This window comes from Mollisia scopiformis (genome assembly GCF_001500285.1).
Source record: "Mollisia scopiformis unplaced genomic scaffold LY89scaffold_11, whole genome shotgun sequence".
In the NCBI taxonomy this organism is placed as follows: Eukaryota; Fungi; Ascomycota; class Leotiomycetes; order Helotiales; family Mollisiaceae; genus Mollisia; species Mollisia scopiformis.
Window position 1 is genome coordinate 942,437 of NW_017263591.1, and position 13,764 is coordinate 956,200.

Below are 13,764 nucleotides of genomic sequence, written 5' to 3' on the forward strand. Positions count from 1 at the left end.
CCGAGAGGAAGCGTTGAGATAGGAGTAGAGTTGAAGCTAGTGTCGGTTCATAACCGATGCTCCCGACACCCTTGATCGTCCCGAGTAACTGATCGAAACCCCTGAAGCCGCCAGATCTTAGTCCGAATGACTATTTGAGTAGCGTTCGATTAAGGCAGAAAGGCAGATATCTCAATAGAGAATCCGTTTCAGAAGGGAAAGACGGCTCAGCTCTCGTCAAGCCCTCAACGTGGGATCTGAAGAAATGTCAAAATCAATCCAGAGGCGAAGGCTCGAACCAGGAGTCTACGGACCGTTGCCTACCTTCTTTGATGACAATCAAGAACTTGATCTACAAAGCTACAAGAAACACCTGCTGAGTAAGTGACCAGTTTGCATCACGTGAAAAAAGCTCACAACCATCTTCGTTTAGATCTCGCCACAAAGGGCATTGGTATTTATCCCATCATAATTTTCTAGCCACAAGACTAGTACTGATTGGACGGATAGTACCAGTATGCTCAGGCTCCCTCGGAGAAGCCGTTCACTTGAGCTACGAGGAGAGAATTACCATCATCAAGTTCATCAGAACTACTTTAGATGAAGCTGGCCTGTCATCAGCCCCTATCGTCGCCGGCGTGGGAGGCTCAAGTACAAAAGAGACGATAAAACTCGCTCATGATGCTGCGGATGCTGGAGCGTAAGATTCTTTCCCTCAAAAAAAGACAGTTGTGACTAAATTCGTGTAAGAGATGCAGGAATGGTGATTCTACCGGCGTACTACGCTGCTAGTCTAAACGCAGACCCAGAGCAGGTCGTTCAGTACTATGTTGATATTTGCAAGGGATCACCGGTAATACAACCCTCGCTGCATTCGAGATTCGATGCTGAAGGATTCTCTGAATGTAGATACCCTTGCTGTTATACAACTTCCCCGCAAATGCTGCCGGTCAAGACATGTCGTCAGCTGTCATCGAAGCAGTAATGAGGAGAGCCCCGAATCTTTGTGGTGTAAAACTCACGTGAGCTGCTCCTTTCAGATATTGTATTACCACTGATCCGGGACATCAACAGTTGTGGTGGTAGCATCGGCAAACTCGTTCGATTAAACGCAGCCATCAACACAGACCCCACAATCAACACTTCCCGATCCTTTCCATTCATACTTCTGGACGGCCTGATCGCAGACCTCATTCCATGGGTTCAAAGCGGAGGCCACGGGACGGTGAGCGGTATACCAAACTTTGCTCCCCTGGCTGGTATGAAGCTGTGGAAGCTGTGTAGTAAGCCGGATCCGAGTGAAGCTGATTTGAAAGAGGCGGCGAGAATCCAAGCCATTTTGTCCAATGCGGATGTAGCAGCGGTGCCGGGTGGGATACGAGCCATGAGTCAGTGATATGCTTTGGGTTTGGAACATAGAAGGCTGATGATGAATAGAGTATGCTTTGCACAAGATGAACGGGTATGGGATAGCTCCTAGGCGACCACTGTTGCCGTTGAAGCAGGCGGAAGGAGAGGCATTTATGGAAGTTTTGCGTGAACTTCTTGAACTTGAGGTAGAACTGGCCACAGCAGAGACATGATTCCGTCGATCAGCTTCCTGATTTTGCCTGATTTTATTGTGTTGGCTGTTTGTGCGTTGACGCACTGATAAAACAGAGATAGTTATCTCTGATGAGAGTAAAAGCCAAAAATCGAACGATAGTAGTGTTTTGAACTTCAACGACTCAAGCAGCCAGGCTAAATGCGGAAACGCAACTTTGCGGGATAGCGTTGATAAATTTAGTGTCACGTACTACAAATGGGACATTTAAGTAGTGGGAAAGGCATAAAAGTCAGCAGAAAATGTCTCATTTTCTAAGGACCTTCGAAACACTCCTAGTTAATAAGGAATCAATGTCATTCAAGTGTCAAAGAATTCCTCCCTGCCCAGACGCCATCCATCATACGCCAGCCATGCAAAACCTATTTATCAGTATCACTTGTCGATTGAATCCAGGATCGCCTTATTCAGCTTATGATTCCCCAATGCCACGACTCTACTCCCAATAGTGCTCCCCAGATACTCCTCAACTAACTGTCCCTCTGCAGCATTTCCATTAAGGCCGTTCATCATCTGAGTCGGTGATTCTGCGATGGTCATTATGCCTTTCATGATAGCGCCAATCAGCATCCGCAAGCTCTCGTCGTTCGCTCCTCGTTCATTTTGTGCCTTTGTTAAGACGTACTCGTACGTCTTCATGGTGGGAAGGATTAATGTCAAGATGGCAGATGGCCCGCCGATCAAAGTGATGCCGCTGATTGCTCCATAATGCTCAGCTAGCGATCGTGTGGGATCCAGGAAGTACTTCAGGCACGTTCGTGCTAATCTTGACTGGAGATCCCCGCTCGACTTTGAATATTTATTTGAGATATGACCAATCAGTGAAGCAGCCAGATCTCGTAACTGATATTGTTCTTTCAGATTGTCCAGTCCGGGAGCACCGAAAGTTCGTCCGAGAAGACAGGTGAGTATTGGTGGAACGAGTGATGCAATATATGGCTCAATAAAGAGGTTTTTATTTTCGGTGACCGATTGTGTGAGCTCCATCATCTGCCGAAGGACGAAAAGATTGTTGATAGAATGTGTAACTTTCTCCGAAACGAACTGCACGAAGTATGGGACCAATTGTTGTAACCCTACTTCTGACTGGACGCTCTTGAGTGAGGACTTTCGTAAAATAACAATCTCTGGATCTTGACTTTCGTCGAGAATCGCAGCTCTAACCTTGTCGAAATATAGAATAAGTTCTCTCGAGAGAACGTGCTTGACAAGAGGTTTGAAGGTGACATTGTCATTTCCTGCTAGAGCTCCAAGGGTAGGATTTGCACCTGGTCCTTTGGGTACTAATTCATTCGCACGAGCTTCGGCGGTAGTAGGATTCTGAGGTATGGATGGTTGAACGCCTTCTACGGCAAGCCAGTGTGCTGCATACTATCAGTTCAAGCTCTCGTGCTCTTCACGATGCAACTTACCAGTAAATGAGACATCTCGAGGAACCTTGGGCAAAGGCGCATTGATGAGCTTCTCAAAATCAACTTCCTCATCTTCAATATAGAATAGCGGCTGTCCTGGACCCAGCGAGGCCTCTCCAAATCTCAAAGGCCTTGTAGATTCGTAGCCATAGAGCGGTTCTACATCCAGCACCTTCAGCGCTTGTGATATGTCTTGCGTGCCCAATATTGTTCTCTTGCCAGCATGCATGAATCGCATCGCCTCGACAATAACCTGTCCAACTCGATATTCGACCTCTTGCGCGAGGACCTTGACTGTCTCGTCGCTCAGATTTGGTATGCCAACTGACTCTGCCACATCTCTGATATTCTCCTGATTCCATACAAGCTTTGGGTCCGCCATCGCGACAAGGTTTCTATGCGATTCAAACTTGCCAGAGGGTGGGAATTGATTCGTGGAGTTTCTGAGAATTGATTTGCGCCCAAGCTGTGAGCTCTTCGAGAATTACCTCATGGAGGCCGGCGCAATCGTTGTCGGATCGCTCGAAGTTGATACGCCCTTCGCCTTGAATCGTTCCGTTGTACGCGATGCTGGCAGATTGAGGCTCGACAGATTGGCGAAATCTTGGTATGAAGTCGTTCGATCGTCGAGAATTGTAGAGGAGCGGGAGGATGTCGAAGTCGATTGTGGAGTTGGGTTCGTAGCCTGCGAGGCTGAAATACTCAAGCCGCTAGCGCGAGTCGCGTCCCCCCCAGACGCGACACTTTTGAACGTCCAAAATTGAGCAGATCATTAACCATACAATTCTTAGAAAATTGTCTGGCATCGAAAAGCAAAAATGGCTTCCACAGCAGATCAGTTCTCATGGCAAGAGCCTCGGAATTCCATGGTACGCGGTGCTTTCGTAGTAGTTGAAGGAGTCGATAGAGCGGGCAAGACCACACAAGTCCAAAGACTGTGTTCAAAGCTCTATGCATTGGGTCACAATATCAAGACTATCAGGTTTCCTGGTAAGTTAAGATTTACTCCACTGACGTCTTTATCAACCCCTTAGAGGCTATTCACTTACCTTGACATATAGACAGAGTCTCTACAATTGGGCAAATGATTGGAAGCTATTTACAAAACGAGACAAACATGGATGACCACGTTGTCCACCTTCTATTTTCCGCAAACAGATGGGAGAAAGCGTAATTCCTCGTCCCACCTTTACAAGTCACGTGCTGACATTATCAGGAAATGGATTGAAGAGACTCTTGCCAAAGGATACACCATCATCTGTGATCGATACTATTACTCAGGCATGGTCTACAGTGCGGCTAAGAACAATCCTGCCTTATCTTTAGAATGGGCGAAGCAACCTGATATTGGTCTACCAAAACCAGATGTGGTCATCTTTTTGGATCTGGAGCCATGGCAAGCTGAACAGAGAGGCGGATATGGCGAGGAGAAGTATGAGAAGCGAGAATTACAGCAGCGAGTTCGGGAGTTGTACTTGCAATTGCTCAATGCACCGGGTGGAGGTATGAAAGTCATCAATGCTGGAGACTCGATGGATGCTGTGGAAGAACGGATATGGAACGAGGTTCTGCCATGGGTAGAAATGGTTGAGGGAGGGACTTATGGTGCAAAGGTTGGGAAATTTGAAGGTTAGAGATCTGAGTTTGGGCGGAGATGCTTGGGGGATGAATAACGTTCACGATAATGAGAGATGTGTGATGCGTGTGAGTTAGAGCAATTGATACCCTTCGAAATATTCAAAACATTGTAAGATAGTGTGGCGTTAAGACCAAAACGCCGCCCAGAGCCTGGTGTTGAAGACCCGCTGTTGAAGACCTTGATCGCTCATGCCATGTAATCCAAAACTCCGACAAATGCAGACACAAACCACCACCATCTATGTTGAAACCCGTTCCTGATCTCTATCTTCAACGTCTATTTAGACCGACTAGGCTGAAGAACTCATTTCTGGTCTTCTCCCTCTTCTCTATGCAACCCAGTACACAACTTGTGATGGTTGTAGCGCTCGTCTTCTCTACACCTCTCATCACCATGCAGAGATGGCTCGACTCCATAACGACCGCAACACCTTGCGGTTTGAGAACCTCCATAACGGCGTGTGCAACGTCTTTCGTCAAACGCTCTTGGATCTGTAATCGCCGAGAAAACATGTCTGCGATTCGGGGTAGTTTAGAAATTCCGATGACATCTCGGTCGGGGATATATCCAATATGCATCTGCCAATCTCGTCAGCACCAACAAACATTGTTATACGACCCTAACCAGTTTACCTTTCCAGTAAATGGCACCATATGGTGTTCGCAGAGACTGAACACTTCAATGTCCTTGACAATCACTAATTCATTATGCCCCTCGTGGAAAATGGCGTCATTGACGATATCTCGGACATTTTCCTGATAGCCCTTTGTAAAGAACAGCATAGCTTTAGCATATCGTTCAGGTGTGCCAAGTAGTCCCTCACGGTCAGGGTCTTCGCCAAGACATTCCAGTATTGTCCGAACAGCTCCTGAGAGCTTCTGAAGTCGTGCGGCAGCTTGTTCGGGGGTTTCCTCCTTCCGTTCTCGTGTTCCTCGACCTGCCAGATGTTAGTCACAATATGACCAAGTAAGAAGTCGTACATACTTGGTCTGCTCAAGCCATCGAAATCGATGACTGGACTTGGTGACCTTGTGTCCGTAGTCTCGATTTCTGGCCCACCAGGAGATGCCTCGTCTCTAGGATCCCTTGCTGGCTTACTCACACTATGTCTTCTCTTGGAGTGAGTTTTTGGCCCATTGAGCTTGGATCCTCTCTCTGACTTGGACTTCTTCTTCTTTTTCTTACTGTCAATTGGACTAGCCTCAGACTTGCGCTTCAAGGATCCATTGACGGCTTCTGGCTCGGAAGATTCGGATTGTGGCATTTTCAAAGAGTCCGGATCGTCTTCCTCTTGGTCCTGAGAGGGAAGGTTTGCAAATTGAACCATTGCAAAGTTATACGGCTTACACCTGCGGGCATAAAACCGTTCTGAAATTTCCCCGGAAAGTTTGCTTTGCCTTGCGCCGATGGCGCTAAAATCGGTTTTCGGCAAGTTCAGCCTCGTCTGCATTTTGAGACATCATATGCACAACACTTCAACTTCAAACCCTCAATCTCACCTTCACTATCAAGCTTCTCACATTATCATAAATCTATTCAACTTCACTTGTCCCACTAGCGGCGATACCGCCTCAACTCCCCCGAGTTAAAATCCCCGACGCGCCAACATGGCCTCTCCACCATACAACCACAGCTTTGCCTCCGCGATATCTCCTCCCTACCCACCGCACGCGCAACTTCCTCAACAACCAAAGCGCAGACAATCCGACATGCCCTCATCAGTGCCCTCGAATAAGCGCCGAAAGGCCTCCATGCTCTCCACCACCTCCGCGACATCCTCCGCCCACCCCCTCCGTCAAACCTCCTTTCCCCCAGAAAACAACGCACGAACACCCGCCTTCTCCAGATCACCTAGCATGGATACAATGTCCATAGTCTCCGGCTCAGTCGCGGGCGGCAAGCGAAAGAAGATCAGGAAGTCGAAGGGGAAGGATAACGATACCGCGTCTGTGTCTGGTAGGAAGGCAAAGTCTACGGCATCTGGTGACGGAGGTGCGCCTCCGAGTAGCAGAAAGAGGAGAGCGAGTACGGCGGAAGAGGAGGAAGAGGAAGATGGTGGCGAGGGCATGACGTTGAATGTGGATGCTGCATCGAACGAGGATAAACTTAAGGAGGAGAGGAGACGGCAGATTTTGATCAGGGCGTTTGAGAAGAATGGTCAACAGTTCACTCAATATGAGGCGTGGAGAAGCAGTAAGCTTTCGGATAGTACCGTCAGGAGAGTAAGTTTTGTCTTCAAGTACTGTGGTAGATATTTTACTGACGGATCAGATTGTCAACCAAACGCTATCTCAGTCTGTACCTCCTAATGTCATCTTGGCAATCAAGTCAACGGCAAAGATATTCGCAGGAGAAATCATAGAGCGTGCTAGGAAGGTGCAGACGGAGTGGATAGAGAGAACTGGCGTTTCGCAGACTGGTTTACCGAGCCCACCTGCTGAGGGTAGCATTGTTCCGTTTGAGAAGGAGAAGAGACGAGGGCCACTGTTGCCGGATCATCTGCGAGAAGCGCACAGAAGACACATACTAGAGGGCAATCATGGTCTGGTTGGCAATATAGGTTTGTGGCAGCATCAAGCTCATAGCGGCGTCGAGAGGTTTGCGATCAAGGTTCAGGGAAAGCGATTCTTCAAATAGAGCTTTAGAGTTTGTTTGTATGATAGGAAATTAAGGAGCTGCATGGTATTGGCAGTGGACGACATAATGAATACCGGTATCTCAGTCCATTCAGTCTTCGTCAAATATTTGCACTCGATACACTTTTGATATACCTATTTCTATCCCAGTCTATAAACATACCATCAAGCTTCTATCTTCTCAGCAAACCCCTTCCCCTCCAACTCATCCGCTCCCTCATCAGGAACTAACTCCCCACCAACTTGCTTTTCACCCCCTAAATTCCCCCACGCAGCCCTATTCTTCTTCTCCTCCCCGGGCCCCTCGCTCTTAAAATGATACCCCCTAACCCTCGGTCCCTGCCCACTCTTCTCCGGCAACTCACTCTCATACGCCCTAGCAAACTCCTCACAATCCCTCTCAAAAGCCCCGTTCTTGATACTTTCTCGAACCGAAGAGAAGAAGGTCGATATTATGTGGTGGTTGTGGATTTGTATTAGTGTCCAGCCGAGCATTTCTTTGGCCGATAACAAGTGTTGGATGTAGGCTTTGTGGTGCGAGGTGCAGGTGTAGCAGGTGCAGGATGGGGAGAGGGGTGTGAGTGAATGAGCGTGGGAGGAGGGCCACATGTCAATTCCGAGGGGGAGGAGGGTGGTGCCGTTTGTGGTTTGGGTTTCTGCTGATGGGAGAGGACGGGGGAAGCGGAAGGTGAGGGCGATGCCGGCGTCTGTAGCAAAGCCTATGAATGGGATGGTGAAAATGTCCATGCCTAGAGATATCTGTCGGAGTATGTGAGCTGGAGATGAGGGCTCATCTAGTGAGAGGCGTGGAAGTTTGACGATGGTTGTTGTGGCTGGGATGTCAGGGAGGACATTTGAGTCGTAGAATGCGAGGCCAGATACCGTGTCTGCTAATTCGTCGGCGACGTAGTTGATGTATTCTGACTGGTCGAGGAAGTCTATCGGTAGTATTGGAGCGAAGACTGCTTGCTCTTCTGGCATCTCGTTGACCAATTCTGAGAGCCATAGTTGGGTTCTATCGCCCATTTTTGCAACTCTTTTCGTACCGGGTAGAGATCCATAAGGAACATCTGCTAAGCTGATAGCTATATCTGGACGAAGGGTTTTCATATAGGAGACATAGGCCTTGCTGGAAACGGATTGGAATCCAGTTGAAGTGAAGATCGAAACAGCGGTATTGCTATTTCCCACAGGTGCTGTGACTGCTGGTGACCGGCGAGGTGCTAGAAGTGTTACAAGGCTTCTGGGTAGAGCTGTAAATCTATGCAAGATTGAAGGGCCAGGACATGTCAGAATAGGTGGTGTCCCTTTACGAGCCTTTTCTATAACTGAAGGGCTGTCAGAATAGGCAATTCAGCACGTGACGAAGACTTACAGTCCTCTAATGCCATATGAACTCCCCCGAATTGTGTATGTGCAGCAACGACATCTGGTGTCATATGAGGAGTCACGCCTCTTGATGTGATAGCAAAGAAATTCGGGGTCTCGAAGTCTTTTCTACCTGGAATAGCTATTCGTCCGAGTCTGGGTCCTGCGTTGCTGGTATCGACATTTCCAAGAACTTCGAAAAGAAGCTTGCTCCCTTTCTCTGAAGCCATCTTCAAAGTACCTCGAGATAGGACTGATGAAGCCAGCCTATCGTCTTGTGGACAGACTGATGAAGGAAGAAATGCTGGTTTATCTGCAGGTCAGCACCCTCAGTAGCTATCGTGAATGTCCAAGAAGTCCAGATCAGATTGTCGTTCGCTGGTTGACATTTTTCTGAAATAATTTCACCTTGAAATGTTCACAGTCACGAATAATGCAGTATTAAATTCATGGTGTTCCTGAGGCTGAAGCGGTCTAGCGTCGGGCGCTAAACTGTCTCAGGCGATAGGCTTCCCGGCCCACCTTATCAACCCTATCAATAATGCACGTTGATGGACCCTTGGCGCCCTGTAACGTCGTCGTCGTCGACATCCTTTGCGCCCGTCTTCTTCACCTTCTTGTGTTTATCTTCATCAGATATAGCTCGTTCATATGTGTGGTATGGAATTATGACTCTTTTCCAGCCTTGAGCGCCCGCCCTGCACACAAACTGCGTTTCAGAATCAATAAGTTCTTCCAGTTAGCACACAATACCGACGGATCTCTCGGTACAGCTTATTGCGACAAATTCAGCAACATCACAATGGCGCGAAATAACGACGAAGAGAGAGGCGATTATGGGATAGTATCAGATCATCCAGATGATCCCATCGATGGCTCTCTTCAGACGAACCTATTGCCAATGGAACACGATGAGCTTTCCGACGACACCTCTCCTCCAACCCCGCGTTTCATGCAAGATCAAGGATCCTATCGATACTTAAAATGGGTACCTGTTCCAATCCGAAGAGTTTCGAAGTCTCTTGGACGATGGGCTCAAGGACCCAATCCACCGCAGATACATACAATCAAACCGATATTCCCGTTCCTACAAGAAGCACCCTTACAGTTACTTGATAAATATGTGCCGAAGCGGAGGCCGAGGATAACGTTGTTGATCGCATACTACTTCCTTTGGGTCTTGACCTTTGCTTTAGTCATGCGAGAAAGTACGTTTGCAACAGAAATCGAAGGTTGGGGAGCTCCAGGGAATATTGGCTGCGGCAACACATACTGGGTACCAGGAAACAGATGTGGCTTGAATGGCAATGACTGTCGACCATTCAATGGGAGCGGCTTTGCATTTCGATGCCCAGCAAACTGCGCAAGCACATGGATTCTCGAACCTCGAGCTGTTGGAGCCCAAGCGGTTAACTACCGGGCCTTTGTTATTGGAGGACCTTCGAAGGATGACTCGACACCAATCTATCGAAGCGATTCTTTCATCTGCGGGGCTTCTATCCATGCTGGAATTATCAGCAACACAAAGGGTGGATGTGGGGTTGTGTCTTTGGTGGGTTCGCATACCAACTACGAGAGTTCTGATCGGCATGGCATTAAGAGTATCGAATTCGATTCGAATTTTCCCTCGTCATATACGTTCCATTCCGGAACGACATGCGAGGCAAAAGATGCAAGATGGGAGTTGCTCTTTGTATCGTTGAGCTTTACTGTCGTCTTGTCTCTGTTCACGACATCTCCTAGCCTGTTCTTTTTCACCATGTTCACTGGAGTGTTCTTCCATGTAGGGCTTGCATCAGATCCACCTGGACACTCAAGCATTGCTGGGCTGATGTCAAATCTACTCGGCAAGTTTCTACCTGCTGCATTCTGTGCTTTTGTTATCTACCGATACATGGGGGTCCGAAGAGCATTAACGGGACTTACTGCCCAGATTGAGAAGACCATTCTGTGGCTTGGTGGGCTTTGGGTCGGAGCCCTTTCGAATTACACGCTCGACTGGATCCCAATCCAGCGATTGAATGCCCATGATCTCAATCAGCAACCTGGTGCAAAGTTTGCGCTTACCATTATCATTATCCTCCTGGCCACCATTGTTTTCACACAAATCTTCTTCTTCCAACGAGAAGGACGATTAATCAAGTATCTTGGACTCTATGGAACATTCATAGGAGCAATTCTAGTGTCCCTACTCCTCCCAGGTCTCAGCTTACGAATTCACCATTATATTCTCGCATTGCTGTTCCTTCCTGGTACTAGCATGCAAACTCGTCCGTGTCTCCTTTACCAAGGAATTTTAGTTGGCTTATTCATCAATGGTATCGCCAGATGGGGATTTGATCCCGTACTCCAGACGCCAGCAGCGCTTCAAGGAGACGCGCAACACAATTCCAAGCTCCCAATCATCGGCAAGCCTTCGATCACCCTGGCTCAAAATATATCTACCATATCATTTTCCTGGCTCGCTCCGCCTGAACCTTTCGATGGAATTAGTGTCCTAGTGAACGATGTTGAACGCTTCAGAGGGTACACAGACGAAGGGTTTGCCAGCGATAAAAGTTTTGTGTGGACAAAAGACCCTGCGATTGCTGAGCCTGAATACTTCCGTTTTGCATACATGTCAGGACCCACGAGTTGGGACTACACGCAAGCTGGGACATGGCATGCGGATGGATCTTGGACTGAGATGGAACCGGGTGCTAGTAGGATATCGAGTCGATCTTTGAATGGCGAGGTGTTTACGAGATGATGTAGTTATGTATATAGTGAACTTAATGACCTTCATGATTTTGATATTTGCTTGCTGCTATGCTACGTAGGTGCTCAAAGTTGAGTTCGTTGTCTTTCGGATCACTATTTGCTGTATGCCGGCCAAGACATGGAGACGCTGAGGAGAGTCATCTGGACCGCTGGTATCACCTGTACCTTCATAATACTCATTCATCAACATCTCGTCCAGATATCAAGCTTCATTTCGAATGGCACTCCACAGCGACCTTCACTTCCACCCCGTACGGCTGACCCTTAGTACAAATGGGTAAAAAGCAGGATTGTCTAGAAATTCGTGAAAAAGTGTGATTTACCTAGCAAAAAAAGAGTTATTTGTCTAGTAATCAAATCAACTCGCCTTACCCACCTCTAGCTCTTTGCGCACTCATTATTAATTATCTCTATTCTGCTTGCCCACCACTACTGCCCACCTCACTGCTAGCAAAGTGTTGCTTTCTTTCAATACTACCTAGAAGGATGGAGGAGGGAGTGATGGAGGAGTGAGAGGGGGAGCAGACAAATATTTTACTAGCGCAAAAAAACTGAAATGAAGCTGAAACACTTTAATTCCCCATCTCTTATCTTTCCACTCCCTTTTTCATCCGCTTTCACTCTCACCCTTACATTTCCCTCAAGCTAGGTAGTACCGAGAGCAGGCAGTACTCTGGTAGTGTTGTGGTGGGCAGCAGTGAGGTGGGCAGTAGTGGGGTGATACTTAAGTCGAGGTAGTGGGTAAGGTAAGTTGATGTTACTATTGTAGACAAATCCTTCTTTTTACCCATTTGTACTAAGGGCCAGCTATACACCCCTCACTCGCCCAAATTTTTCAGACATACAATTCGAAACAGACACAAGTTATCTACCATCTTCCCATTTTCACGACAGGCAGCAACCAACAATTTCCCTAATCTCCGCATCTTCAGTTTCCACAGCAAGACACATGCTTTATCTCCTTTCAATGCTGAGAAGCTCCGGAGATGCGACCGGGTTGCCAGAAGCCTGGTCCACGGTTCAGGTTCGCATACGAGAGCAATTGCAAGGAAAAAATAAGGATGGCAAGAGCCACTATCAACTTAATTGCGATGCCTATTGTAGACGCAGGATCGTTCCGATTACGATTATTGTGAGTGAAAGTGTTATATCGAGGAAGGAATTGTGCAACTTGAGCTTGGTCGATAGCTGCATTGGTGATAGGAGGCTGGTTCACGATATTATTAGAACGTACTGGATGTCGTGGGGATTGGGACTCACAAAGTTGGGATCCATCATGGGTTAGATGGGCAAATCTTTTTGCAAATGTTGTCCGTAGTTGAGACAGAAAATGTGATGTATGAAATAGAATAGTTACAATATCGGGTCAACTGGGTTATAGGTTTAAGGTGCTTTGGACGCGTTGACTTCGCGTTGGAAGGATCTCTATGTGCCAAGACCAACGGGCCGGCCAACAACAGACCAACCAACAGAGCGGCCAACATAGCTGACCAACAGTTTCATTGATATAGGCGGCGCAGATCAATTTTATTTTGAGATCATATAACGAGCCCCTTGCAGCGTAAGATACCCATGCTCACTGGGATCAACAAGGCTAGTTGCAAACTCCTTGAGCCTGTCCAACACATAATGTTTTGCATCGGTGTTAGGTTCGACTCAGCCTAGGAGGAAGAGGCGATACAAGAAAAAAGAAGAATGCTATGGTGTGCGTCGCAGACTTCATACAATTGCGCCGGGTTTCTTGTACTGAGAACATTCAAGATCGTTCAACATTGATGGTCACAACATAGAGCATGACGTTATGTTCTGTTATTCTGTAATCTGTATAGTGTAGAGACGTTGATAACACGTTATTCGTATCCCTATGTTGTCTTCTGGCTTCATAACATTACTAGTAGTCTGTGATGCAAATGTTTGGAGCTGACACAAGACCTTCACTGTTGGAGCTATCAAAGATGTTGGTAGCATTAGGCAGAATAGATGTCTAATCGTGGTTGTTGATCCTGATGTTTGGCTCTGGGCCAGGTATTTACTCACCTTGAGGAAGGAAGACTCTGCCACAACCTTGCCAAACTCTCCCTCTCTCTCCAAGAACCAACATCTGTGCCTCGAATTCGAACATAACATTCCCGCTGATCGTGACTGCTGTTCGGCTAAGCCTGTTGTTGTGGATGTTAGCATTGTGAAGGAGTGGGCTGTCTTCACACATCCTCCGATTGGGAACACAAAATCAATTTGGTCATGGATGTAAAGCCTCTTGTTGAGAATGTCAAGAACGTGAAGGAATAGGTTGCCTGACTACAACTGCGCCTCCATCTCCAACAGAATATCCGTTTCATCATGGATGTAAGTTAGCAACTCGTCTTG

At 47.4% G+C, this 13,764-nt stretch overlaps 8 protein-coding genes across 8 annotated transcripts; 4 read left to right on the top strand and 4 right to left on the bottom strand.

The window, feature by feature from the left end:
* Positions 1 to 80: 80 nt before the first annotated feature.
* Positions 81 to 1,760, top strand: LY89DRAFT_58302 (putative dihydrodipicolinate synthase). Its single transcript, XM_018209191.1, has 7 exons — positions 81 to 359; positions 413 to 433; positions 490 to 679; positions 730 to 832; positions 889 to 1,001; positions 1,054 to 1,367; positions 1,417 to 1,760. The coding sequence occupies exons 1-7, from the start codon at positions 245 to 247 to the stop codon at positions 1,560 to 1,562; spliced, it is 1,002 nt and encodes a 333-aa protein (XP_018071962.1). The 5' UTR covers positions 81 to 244; the 3' UTR covers positions 1,563 to 1,760.
* Positions 1,761 to 1,824: 64 nt separating this feature from the next.
* Positions 1,825 to 3,676, bottom strand: LY89DRAFT_645186 (DUF1546-domain-containing protein). The gene is made up of 2 exons (XM_018211868.1): positions 2,995 to 3,676; positions 1,825 to 2,946 (listed from the first exon to the last, which is right to left on the bottom strand). The coding sequence occupies exons 1-2, from the start codon at positions 3,374 to 3,376 to the stop codon at positions 1,958 to 1,960; spliced, it is 1,371 nt and encodes a 456-aa protein (XP_018071963.1). The 5' UTR covers positions 3,377 to 3,676; the 3' UTR covers positions 1,825 to 1,957.
* Positions 3,677 to 3,736: 60 nt separating this feature from the next.
* Positions 3,737 to 4,722, top strand: LY89DRAFT_645188 (uncharacterized protein). Its single transcript, XM_018211869.1, has 3 exons — positions 3,737 to 3,984; positions 4,056 to 4,164; positions 4,211 to 4,722. Exons 1-3 carry the CDS (start codon positions 3,813 to 3,815, stop codon positions 4,626 to 4,628), a joined length of 699 nt encoding a protein of 232 aa, XP_018071964.1. The 5' UTR covers positions 3,737 to 3,812; the 3' UTR covers positions 4,629 to 4,722.
* On the bottom strand, positions 4,696 to 6,006 carry LY89DRAFT_684613 (GTP cyclohydrolase I). The gene is made up of 3 exons (XM_018214916.1): positions 5,618 to 6,006; positions 5,266 to 5,570; positions 4,696 to 5,211 (listed from the first exon to the last, which is right to left on the bottom strand). Exons 1-3 carry the CDS (start codon positions 5,958 to 5,960, stop codon positions 4,903 to 4,905), a joined length of 957 nt encoding a protein of 318 aa, XP_018071965.1. The 5' UTR covers positions 5,961 to 6,006; the 3' UTR covers positions 4,696 to 4,902.
* A 57-nt stretch (positions 6,007 to 6,063) lies between these two features.
* Positions 6,064 to 7,355, top strand: LY89DRAFT_645195 (histone-fold-containing protein). Its single transcript, XM_018211870.1, has 2 exons — positions 6,064 to 6,855; positions 6,905 to 7,355. Exons 1-2 carry the CDS (start codon positions 6,241 to 6,243, stop codon positions 7,268 to 7,270), a joined length of 981 nt encoding a protein of 326 aa, XP_018071966.1. The 5' UTR covers positions 6,064 to 6,240; the 3' UTR covers positions 7,271 to 7,355.
* A 49-nt stretch (positions 7,356 to 7,404) lies between these two features.
* On the bottom strand, positions 7,405 to 9,058 carry LY89DRAFT_615816 (putative Queuine tRNA-ribosyltransferase-like protein). The gene is made up of 2 exons (XM_018210739.1): positions 8,645 to 9,058; positions 7,405 to 8,597 (listed from the first exon to the last, which is right to left on the bottom strand). Exons 1-2 carry the CDS (start codon positions 8,865 to 8,867, stop codon positions 7,435 to 7,437), a joined length of 1,386 nt encoding a protein of 461 aa, XP_018071967.1. The 5' UTR covers positions 8,868 to 9,058; the 3' UTR covers positions 7,405 to 7,434.
* A 152-nt stretch (positions 9,059 to 9,210) lies between these two features.
* On the top strand, positions 9,211 to 11,420 carry LY89DRAFT_684616 (uncharacterized protein). The gene has a single exon (XM_018214917.1). The coding sequence runs from the start codon at positions 9,440 to 9,442 to the stop codon at positions 11,384 to 11,386; it is 1,947 nt and encodes a 648-aa protein (XP_018071968.1). The 5' UTR covers positions 9,211 to 9,439; the 3' UTR covers positions 11,387 to 11,420.
* Positions 11,421 to 12,201: 781 nt separating this feature from the next.
* LY89DRAFT_684617 (uncharacterized protein) lies at positions 12,202 to 12,761 on the bottom strand. Its single transcript, XM_018214918.1, has 2 exons — positions 12,658 to 12,761; positions 12,202 to 12,604 (listed from the first exon to the last, which is right to left on the bottom strand). The coding sequence occupies exons 1-2, from the start codon at positions 12,673 to 12,675 to the stop codon at positions 12,362 to 12,364; spliced, it is 261 nt and encodes an 86-aa protein (XP_018071969.1). The 5' UTR covers positions 12,676 to 12,761; the 3' UTR covers positions 12,202 to 12,361.
* Positions 12,762 to 13,764: the final 1,003 nt, after the last annotated feature.